The following is an 11,038-nucleotide window of genomic DNA, read 5'->3' as shown; positions in this document are numbered from 1 at the left end:
ATCTTGTCTTAAACTCCCTACATCCGGTATGCAAATCCTTCCCTTGTACCTCCATAACCCTTCATCATCCTTAGTGAATTCGCACCTTTTATCACCAACTGGCTGAAACAATTGTTGAAGCTTCTGCTCATCTTGCTGAGCCCTTTGTATTTCTGATTTAAACGTGCTTGAGATTTGTAGGTGGTTCAAACAAGCTCCCCCAGCAACTTCACCAATATCCAGCTTAAGATCCACTAACTTATCTACTAGCTCCTCTTCCTTAATCCTCATCCATGCAATTGTTAAAGATTTCTGACTCAGAGCGTCTGCTACTACGTTTGCCTTTTTAGGGTGATAACTCAACTCGAAATCATAATCTTTAAGCAACTCCATCCACCTTCTCTGGCGCATATTAAGCTCCTTCTTATCAAAGATATACTTGAGACTTTTATGATCAGAAAAGATGCTAAACCTTACTCCATACAAGTGGTTCCTCCAAATCTTTAATGCAAACACAATCGCCGCTAATTCCAAGTCATGAGTGGGGTAATTCACCTCATGCGGTCTCAGCTGACGTGATAAGTAGGCCACCACGTTCCGGTGTTGCATCAACACGCAACCCAAACCTTGCAAGGAAGCGTCACAGTATATTTCAAATGGTTCATGCGGTTCTGGCAAGATCAAAACAGGTGCTGAAGTTAATCTCTGCTTTAACGTTTGAAAACTCTCTTCACACTCCGATGTCCACACAAATGGCACCTCTTTGCATGTTAATTTTGTCATTGGCAGCGCAATCCGGAAAAATCTTTCAATAAATCTTCGGTAATGCCTTGCTAAGCCCAAGAAGCTCCTAACTTCTGTCACAGTCGTTGGTCTTTCCCATTCCATCACCGCTTCTACCTTAGAAGGATCTACAACTATTCCTCCTTTACTCATCACGTGGCCTAAGAACTTTACTTCCTCCTTCCAGAACTCGAACTTTGACAACTTAGCGTACAACTTCTGCTCCTTCAAGATTTGTAACACAATCCTCAAGTGCTCCTCATGATCTTTCACCGTTTTAGAATAAACTAAGATATCATCTATGAAAACCACCACGAATTTGTCCAAAAAGGGACGAAACACTCTGTTCATGTAATCCATGAAAACAGCAGGTGCATTCGTTAACCCAAAGTGTAACGTCCCGTCCAGCAAAATACCTTGCTTAAGTCAGGGTATTTCCACTAGAAAGAACATTACGTAACCTTCTCTAGTATTAACTACTTAATTATCGAGCCTTTGTATCGAGTTCGCATTTCAGTTTTAAGAAAATTCCAGAAAATTTTGTTTTTTTTATTCATTAAAGTCATAATTCAAACATTCACAAATAATAATAATCACATAAATATTATTGATAATAATTCTTATACAAAAGAGACCAAATAAATCTCAAATACAATATACTAAACCTACCCCTCTATGTAAAATAAAATCTCAAAGGACAATAGCGAGGGGACTCTATGAAAGTAATTAAAACCATAAAGAAAGCCTATTGATCGCTCGCAGCTTCAAATTGCGTCTTCAAACCTGTCGCTGGAAGGGTGGAAAATTTGGGGGTGAGGACCAAACCACATGTTATCAGTAGAGGTCGAGAATGCTGTGAAAGTAAAGAATAAAGCGCAAATAGTTAATTTCATTTAGAGACATTGAAAAGAAAACTACTTTCATTCGTAGTATTCATCGCTCGCCTTATATAAACTTCTTTTGAAAACCAATGGCTCAACTTTCAAAAATCTAAAACCTTCTTTAGAAGCATCAATTAATTATCCAAAATCCTAAACCCATATTTTACTTTATATACGTCTTAAAAGTTTTCCTAGACTGTATGAATGACTAATTTGTTCCAAGCATAGGTTCATTAAGTCTATGATGAACCAGCTTAATCTTTCATACTTTACTAAACCTCAAACACAAACCAATTATGGCCTTAGGCTCAAGCAATTCAATCAACACCCAATTCACTACAACCCAGCCAATCAGATACAAACACAAGTAAAGAGATTCAAGCACAATCAAGAGCAATTACATCAAGTATAGCAATTAGCAGTTAAACAGAATTATTCACATAGGCAAACCAATTATAATATACACACCTAAACAATGTCACATAGATGCATATGATGAATGTCTAGTCCTAGTACAAGCCATGAGCTCATGTGTCGGTTGGCTGCCCGCAATCCCGACATTTATCCGGTCACGAGTAATCCCGATTTCCCGAATATGATTTTCCGTTCCTAAATAAATGCGCATATGATAATAGCCGCTCATTTGAGACAGCCTCTGCTTACTGCAGGAAAATATATATATACTCTGCTCTCCTCTGGGGAAGCGGAAAATGGCTGTAGGTAACTTAGTTTCCCTACAGAGGCTCTGGGTTGCATTAAGCAACTAATATATATTAAATATAGCTCTGGGTTGCATCAAGCAACTAATATATATATAAATATACAAATATCTCTTTACTCTGTTCTGGTTTCTCTTTTCTCTGCATCTTTTTACTCTACTCTAATTGCTCTATTCTCTGTATCTCTTTACTTTTCTCTGAATACTCTTTCATCTGTATCTATATTACTCTTTTTCTCTTTATCTCTATACTCTTTTGTAATTGTAAATATGCAAGCGGGACAAAACCCATGTCCTTGTTAGCAACTTTATAAACCAAATATATTTTCTCAAAAGAATCAGCAAAGTTATTATCGTTAAACAAGTCTCAAGTATTCATTTTGATTAAGTCCTTTTACTTTTATAAAAATTTGGACATAATCTTCTTTAAAAATAGGACTTAGCCACCCTTACGGGTTCCTTCTTTCTCAACATTTCATCAGTCTCTTTCAGCAGTTGCAACAACAATATATATTCTCAAAAACATTTGATAATAGTATAGAAAATCTATTTCTTAAATTCCATATCCAAAATAATTGTCAACACAACCTGGCAGCCTGATTTCCATTTTATTTTTAAAATATCAAATGAATTTGGAATCACGCGAACTTTATATCCATGCGACCGTCTCGGATTAGTATTTCTATCAAACCAAAAATCATAATTTTTTGCTGACTCTAGCTTCAGGAATATAAGCCAAACCGTGACTGTTCTGCAGTGTTTTAAAACCAGAAGACAGCAGCAGCATACAACATTTGAAATTTCATATAAAATCCAAATTAAATCCAAATACCTTCAAAATTAATGTGGTTACACATAACTCATCTAAATTTCTTTCTCAATTGGTTCCAGGGTCATACCATTTTTAATGAAGGAGTTACGTATCTTGGACGTTTGGTAATTTTCTGCAGAATTCTGTTTTACAAATCATTGAACACAACCTCTTCCAAGTCCCATAATTCACTTATTAAAACATGGAGAATCCTGAAATTTAAATCATATATACTAAACATACTCAACTTTCACCTGCAATTGGTTGCATCTCAATATCATTCCAGAATTAAAAATTATAAAGCCTCAAAGTTACTGACTTAGAAAACAAAACCTGACTTTTACTGCATAATACATCTTTCTTTGAAAACCCAAATCTTTAAAACCACAACTCTAACAATTCTAAATTTTTATGAAATTAAATTATTAGGACCAAAGTTTCATTTAAAATTGGTTCCATTCCAAAATTAAAACTGGAGAAAATCCAATAGAAGAAACAAGTTGCTGCTGTGTTAAACGTTTCCCAGAAAACCAGATTCGACATCCCCAATTCAAAAATTTACCATAAATCATAAACTTAATGAAAAAGTCTCAAATTCACCAGTCCAACTCCCTATATTCCCAGGCTTAATCCAGACTTAGTCCCTCACAAATCCGATCATCATAGAATTAGTTATAGATTTTCAAAGTTTCTGATTTCATTTAAAGTAGTGCAGAAAATCAGATTCACGACTTAACTTTGAAAAATCATAACTAATGTTCCAGTTAATATGAAACCTTCAAAATTAAATCTCAATAATCACACTTAATATAATTTACTTAACATTTAAATTCTCATCATTTTAGTCACTATAGAGCCACTGATTCACTTTCAAAGTTGCCGTTTAATTTCAAGAGAACCTAATTTTCAGCAAACCATTTTGTATTCAAAATCCAACCCTTCAATACCCCTCAAAACTAACTCCAAATCAACCACCAACCAAGTTCACTAACATTACAATATACCAAATAACAGCTCAATGGTAACAAATCCAACATAACCCATTAAAATTCAGAAATTCTCAACAATTAGTCATCAAACAAATCCCAATCCATATAATCAATCAATATCACTAATCAACAATTCCAAATAACAATCTCAACCATTCCAATCACAATTTCAGCCACAATTCAATATTCACATCGTCAATCAATTACTCACAGATATTAAATCTATTTGCAGTTATTCAATAAACCTTGTAGGCATTCCTAAATTAAAATCATTTTAAAACCCCTACCTCGATGTCGCACTCGCATAGTTTAACGCAACAATCCCTGCTTAGTCTAAACTGGCAACTGCAGCGGCGATTTCAACGCAACCGGGACGGCGGCAGCAGCATCAATTCTGGTTACGCTCGCAGCAACGACAATTTCGGCAATTTCAGCATAACACCATAATACTAAAACAGAGATATTGGCTATCATAATTAAAATAAGAACATAATAGAGAAACAAAATACCAAATAGAACAAGAGCAAGAGCGTTACATGGTTAGGAATAGAGGTTCAATGTCAAAATGAAGAGGATGGTGCAGCCGCTTCTCTCCCCCGGTGACAAATTCCAGCTGTAACGATTCCAACAACTATAGTGTACTCAGGAACATTAAAGATGGGGACAAGGTCATTCTAAAGCAACAAAAGATTCATAGACAGTGACTCTGGTAACTAGGGAATAACGAACTCACCCATATGAACAGTAGCAACCAAGGTCTCCGGCGACGGCAGTGGAAGAGGAACGACTCCTCCTCTGCTGCGTCACTCTCAATGGCAGCGGCAGCAAACCCTGATGGCAACGGGAATAGGGAGCGACAATGATGAAGGCTCGACGAAGATAGCGAGGCACGATGGTGCAGGTCAGCATCTTCTCTTCGCGTCTCACCCTCAGCGAACGGCAACGGCAATACACGAACAAGGAAACGGGGCGTGGCTCGACGGTAGCTCCTTCCTCTCCTCCGTGGGTCACGTTCGCCTCTCTCTTTCTTCTCTGCGACAGCAGCTCGGTAGCGGCGCCAAGCTCCATAGCGTTGTTCGTCCTCCCCCTCTCTCCTTCTCCCTCGTCCTCTGTCTCCCTTCCTGTTCTCCATTTTCCCCCATCTTCCCTCTTTCAACTTCCTTTCTTCTCCCTTTCTATTTTCCCCCTCGAGCTCCCCTGTTTCCTTTCTTTCTCATTCTGTTTGTGCGTGTGTTTTGTGACTTTAGGATCAAATTAGGTTTTTAATTAGGAATTTAAGGTTAAGGTATAATGTATATGAGTAATATAACAACCTTTACAAAATATTTGAGAAAGAATAATAATTTAAGATTCAAATATAATACCATAAAAATTACTTCATAAAAAATTACTTTCAAAATGCATAAGATTTTATTTATCAGCATATCAATGAGCTCAAACAATTATTTTTAATTTAAATTATAAAATAAGCATACTAATCACATTCTATAAAATACAGTTAAACTCGAAATATCAATTACCTATATTAAATTATATGACCTTTTATTATTTTTCTATCATAACTTTAATTTCAATTTATATATAAAATAACTAGTTATAATCAAAATTGTGCGTAAATACTAATTGACTTAAAATTAAAGTATTTATCAAAATCAATTTAATCATTTCTAATAAATTAATCTTTAAGGGCTCAAATTAATAGAATAAATCATATTTATTCATAATAGAAATTTCTTAAATTTAATTATATAAAATAACCAGTTATAAAAATTACACAAAAATATTAATTAACTTAACTCCAAATCTTAATAAAACTAATTTAATTATTCTTATTTGATTTATAAAATAAGATATCAAATTAATAAAATAAATCGTAACCTTTTAAGAATAAAAGTTACTTAAATTAAATTGTACAATTCTTTCTTATTTTCAATTACTAAAATTATACAAAATATTCTAAAATAATAAAATTACCTAAGAATATTAATTGGTTCAAAATGAATTTATCTCCGAATCTACTTAATTATTTCTAATAAAATAATTTCTAAAATTACAAAATTTAAACTTAAAAAGATAAAATCACAATTTATTTATATTTAGATTTTCAAAAATGCGGGATGTTACATTCTATCCAACTTACAAAAATTTTCGCCCTCGAAAATTGATATAAGATGAAGAAAAGATTTATATGCACATATCCTTTTGAATATTTTAAAGGTTCTAAGAAAATCATATCACATAAACATAGAAGAAAATATACTAGGTAATGCAAGAGTTAATAAAATAACTTAACACAAGAAAAATTTTAAAATACAAAATCAAATAGGCACAATATTCGTTCACAACTTTTAACAAAGCATGATCACTTCCTCTCGTTGCCTCAAAATTAAACTCCTTATAACTTCGTATACTGACCAGATTCACTTTCCGTACGCACAAATTGCGTCCCTAAGAACTAGCGCATATAAGGAATACAAAACATGAGAAGAGAAAGACAAACGGCACGAAAGGTTTATGCGTGAAATTAGAAGAATACTCAAGTTTGCAATTGCACAAGATGGTATTTCGCAAGGTTTTGAAGGAATACGTGAGATTGTCAACAAACAAGGATGCATATATAAGCAATGATATGGAGCATAAAGGGGAGTTAATTCGAAGCTTAGGAAAAAAATTATGGATCGAACAGTTTCAATATGAACATTATTAGAAAAAATAGTGCAACAATTTAGAACAACTTCAATTTGAAATAGAGGGAATTAGTTTATCTTTTTCAAAAGAATATATATAAATCTAACATTTTCCAAAAGTACTAAACTTAGTATAAATAATATGTTATATCAATTTAATTTTTAAATCAAAACAAATCATGCATGGTTTGTAAATTAAAGCTTGTTTGATGTTAAGAGCAAAATATTTTCTTTAAAAATCTTGAAGGATACTTAAGTACATAATTAGGTAAGAATAGCCATAAGAATAATAAAGTTGGAAGAAAATCAGCTTCTATTTAAAGAATAGATTCTGAAATAAAATTTTCTATAAATCAATAAAAGATAAGTGGTGCATCACAAATAAACAAAATTAAACTATATAAACAAGTTTTCAGAGTTTATGTAAGAAAGTCTAGGCTGAATTAAAAACAATCCCATCAAAATTTAAGCAAGGGTTGTGGATACAGTCAAGTAAGAAAAGATGTAACTTGAAATTTTTCTCGAAGAGAATCTGAAACTAATACTCAAGAAGGAAATTACAAGAAATGGTATGTTGCACCGAAATAAATCAGAGTTCAGAGCAAGGAGCATAGAGTTTGTAAGGTGAGGATAAATGTTTCAAAAGATTAAAACAACAACCAGATACAGAGTCAAGCAAGGACATGCACGAATGATAATACAAGATTAGCAAGAAAGAGATCAGAATTAATGGAGAAAGAGATAACACTAAGCACGAATAAAGAGCATACTCGAAACAGAACTAATCTCTAGAATTTAGTTTCTAACGTCCCCAAAACCTCGTGATTCGCATTAACTGATGAACGGATTTTTTGACGGTTTAGAAATTCACTAATAAAATCTCGTTGTAAAGTATAGTTTCTAAACCAAGCAATAATCCTTTCATACAAAAAGTTGTTTGTCACTAGTACAAACCCCTAAAATTTATAAACCGAAGTATTGGACCTCGGGTCGTTCTCCCTAGGAATTGTAATGAAGTGTCTTGTTATCGGTTGTGAGTTATAATTGGGGTTTTTTTAGGATTTTTAGACAAGAATTATAAATGGCAAGAAAAGTAAACTAACAACTATAAAAGGCTCTTGGTAAGGTGTGAGAACTAGAAGTCCTATCCTAGTTATCCTTCTCAATTGTGATGAGAATTGTTTATTGCTACCACTTAGTTAACCCTTACTAAATAAAGGAAAGTCAAGTGGATGAATTGACTTGAGCCACAAGTTCTAGCCAACTCCCAAGGAAAGATTAGCTTTAGTGCACCCCAAACCAATTAGCAATCTCTCCAATTATCAATCAACAAAGGAATTAGATAACTCAAGTGTCACTAATTACTCTACCTAGGCCAAGAGGAACAAAATCTACACTAAAACTAAAAGAGACATTTCAACAAACACATAAAGTGCAATAGAAGTAAACATTATTAAATGCAAGAATTAAAGGAATCTACAACTACAAAAACAAGAGATCAACAATAGAAAAGCAAAGAAGACACATTTATTGTGAATTACCTCTTGTTGAATTGGAAGAATGTAGAAGGAACAATACTAGATCTACAACAAAATATAAGAACAACATAAAGGAAATTACAACAAAAGAATAGAAGAAGATTGAATGTAGCAACAAAGAATTAAGAGATAGAAGTGGAAGAAAGCAAAGATTAAAACTTAAATCTAAGAACTAAACCTAATCCTAATCCTAATTCTAGAGAGAAGTGAGAGCCTCTCTCTCTAGAAACTAACTCTCACTACTAAACTAAGCTAAAACTAAACTAATGGTAACTAACTTCTAAAGTATGAAAAAGTATCTCCATTCCCCCTTCAATCCTTGGCTTAAATAGCATCAGAAATGAGTTGGATTGGGCCCACAAGGCTTTAGAATTCGCTGGCCACGTTTTGCTTTAAGTGAACCAGGTGGCAGCAACGGCGCGTGCGCGTACTATGCTCGTACGCGTCACCATACACGGTTCAACCATAGCAAATCTTATATCATTTCAAAGCCCCGGATGTTAGCTTTCCAACCCAACTAGAACCGCATCATTTGGATCTCTGTAGCTCAAGTTATGGCTGATTAAGTGCGAAGAGGTCGGGTTGACAGCTTTTGCTTTTCCTTTATTTCTCCATGAGTTCTCCATTTCTACATGCTTTTCCTACATTCCCTTGGTTCAATCCTCGCCTCCTAAATCTAAATCACTTAGCAAACATATCAAGGCATCTAATGGAATCAAGGAGAATTAGATTTAGCTATTTTAAGTCCTAAAAAGCATGTTTTCACTCTTAAGCACAATTAAAGGAGAAGTTATAAAACCATGCTATTTCAATGGATAAATGTGGGTAAAAGGGTATATAAAATCTCCTAAATCAAGCACAAGATAAACCCTACAAATGGGGTTTATAAACCTCCCCACACTTAAACCAAGCATGTCCTCATGCTTAAACCAAGAATGAAGTAAGGGTATAGCATTTATTCAATGGAAACTAACTAAATGCAATCTACCTATATGCAACTATCTAAATGAATGCAAGTGCTTGGTCAAAATAAATCAATTCCCAAGAAACATATATGCACAAGGGCTAAGGACTAGCAAGTCTAATCCACAATTGAATTGAGTTATTAAATATTTTTACAAACTTGCATGAAAATTATGATCATAGGTGAAAACATGTAATTGAGCATCAAACCCTCACCGGTAGTGTTTGCACTCTATTCACTCAAGTGTTTAGGGTTGATTCTCTCAATTCTCTCCTAATCATGCTTTATAAGATTTGTTTTTTCTTCTAACAATCAACAAATATTTCATGCATGCATACATATATCATGAGGTCTTTTCATAGGTTGTAATGGGGTTAGGGTCAAGGTAGAATGCTTATTTGGTTAAGTGAGCTTGGAATTTGAATCTTTGATAAGCTTAAACTTTCCACTTAACCCATATAATAACCTATACAATTAAATTCTACTCTAACTACCCATTCTACTCACTTTTTCACATACTCATGCATCCCTTTTCATTTCACAACACTTATGCATTGATCTTATTGAGCTTCGCTTTGGTGCATTTTGTCCCCTTTTTATTATTTTTCTTCTTTTTTTTTCCTTTTCTTTCTTTTTCTATTTTTTTCTTTTCTTTTCCATATTGTTTTTCTTTTTCTTTTGTTCTTTTGTTTTCTTTTTTCTTTCTATATACAAGAGCATCAATGCATAAGGTTTTACATTTGATCAATACATGAGTATGTACCTAATTCCCAATATTTTCAATAACAATACAAAATACCCTTTTATTCACCCAATGTCCCAAGGTTCCCACACTTGAATGATATTCACACACACTAGCCTAAGCTAATCAAAGATCCAAATTAAGGGACAATTATTGTTTTTCGCTTTAAGGCTTGTAATGTGCTAAAATAAGAATAAGTGGGTTAAGCATAGGCTCAAAGTTGGCTAACAATGGGAGATAAAAAGTAAGGCCATTTGGGTAAGTGAGCTAATGAAATGATGGCCTCAATCATATAAATGCATGAATACACAAAATAATAGACATAAAGAGTCAAACAAATCAAAGATTACAATCATAGAAAGAGAATCATGCACACAAGAAGGAAAAATAAGTGGTTATAAGATGTAACCACGCTATTAGGCTCAAGTCTCACAAGCTTGTGTTCTTAGCTCAAAACATGATCCATAATATATATAATTCAAGCAAGTTCTATGAAAAGTTTTCACTCAAATCAATTGAGGTGCCCTATAGATAGAAATCCTTGAAAAATTTCATTATTTTGACTAAGCTTATTGTGTATACATATGCAAAAATAAGAAAATGAAAGTAAAAAAATCCTAAAAACCTAAAATGAAATGCAAAAGTGTTGGGATTAGAAATTTGTCACCCAAAATCGCCGATCGGTTGGACGACCTCCCCACACTTAAAAGTTTGCACCGTCCTCGGTACACTCAAAGATGAGCAGGGGGTACGGCGAATCTCCAGATTGCTGCGTGTTCTTAGTCTTGCTTCCATGTTTGCTTGTGGTGCATTTATCATGAAAAACAAAAATACAACACCATAAGATGAGAAGATATAAAAGCAAGGAAGCATACATTTTTGGAATGAGGTGAATCACTAGAATGAGGTGAGTGAATTAGTGTGACATTAAGAACTATTAGGTGTG

At 33.8% G+C, this 11,038-nt stretch overlaps 1 protein-coding gene across 7 annotated transcripts; it reads right to left on the bottom strand.

The window, feature by feature from the left end:
- Window positions 1-1,290: 1,290 nt before the first annotated feature.
- LOC112727392 (uncharacterized) lies at window positions 1,291-5,419 on the bottom strand. 7 transcript variants are annotated; one of them, XR_003165738.3, is made up of 4 exons: window positions 4,895-5,419; window positions 4,698-4,792; window positions 4,449-4,610; window positions 1,291-1,615 (listed from the first exon to the last, which is right to left on the bottom strand). XR_003165738.3 is itself a non-coding variant. In XM_025777124.3 (4 exons), the coding sequence occupies exons 1-3, from the start codon at window positions 5,291-5,293 to the stop codon at window positions 4,495-4,497; spliced, it is 555 nt and encodes a 184-aa protein (XP_025632909.1). In that variant the 5' UTR covers window positions 5,294-5,403; the 3' UTR covers window positions 1,291-1,615; window positions 4,449-4,494. The 7 variants fall into 7 exon arrangements, 4 of the variants coding, with proteins under 4 accessions (XP_025632909.1, XP_029146562.1, XP_025632910.1 ...); XR_011868495.1 differs by having other exon boundaries at window positions 1,291-1,551; window positions 4,895-5,403; XR_003165739.3 differs by having other exon boundaries at window positions 4,698-4,774; window positions 4,895-5,403.
- Between the last annotated feature and the right edge of the window lie 5,619 nt (window positions 5,420-11,038).

Source organism: Arachis hypogaea, chromosome 12 (genome assembly GCF_003086295.3).
Source record: "Arachis hypogaea cultivar Tifrunner chromosome 12, arahy.Tifrunner.gnm2.J5K5, whole genome shotgun sequence".
In the NCBI taxonomy this organism is placed as follows: domain Eukaryota; kingdom Viridiplantae; phylum Streptophyta; class Magnoliopsida; order Fabales; family Fabaceae; genus Arachis; species Arachis hypogaea.
The sequence above is the reverse complement of the archived record's forward strand: the minus strand, read 5'-3'. Positions and strand labels throughout refer to the sequence as shown.

Coding starts and splice junctions, on each gene's coding strand:
- LOC112727392 (XM_025777124.3), bottom strand. CDS start 5,293: ATGGAGAACAGGAAGGGAGACAGAGGACGAGGGAGAAGGAGAGAGGGG. Junction 4,793..4,894: donor GGTTGCTACTGTTCATATGG/GTGAGTTCGTTA, acceptor AGTACACTATAG/TTGTTGGAATCGTTACAGCT. Junction 4,556..4,697: donor GAACCTCTATTCCTAACCAT/GTAACGCTCTTG, acceptor GAGCGTAACCAG/AATTGATGCTGCTGCCGCCG.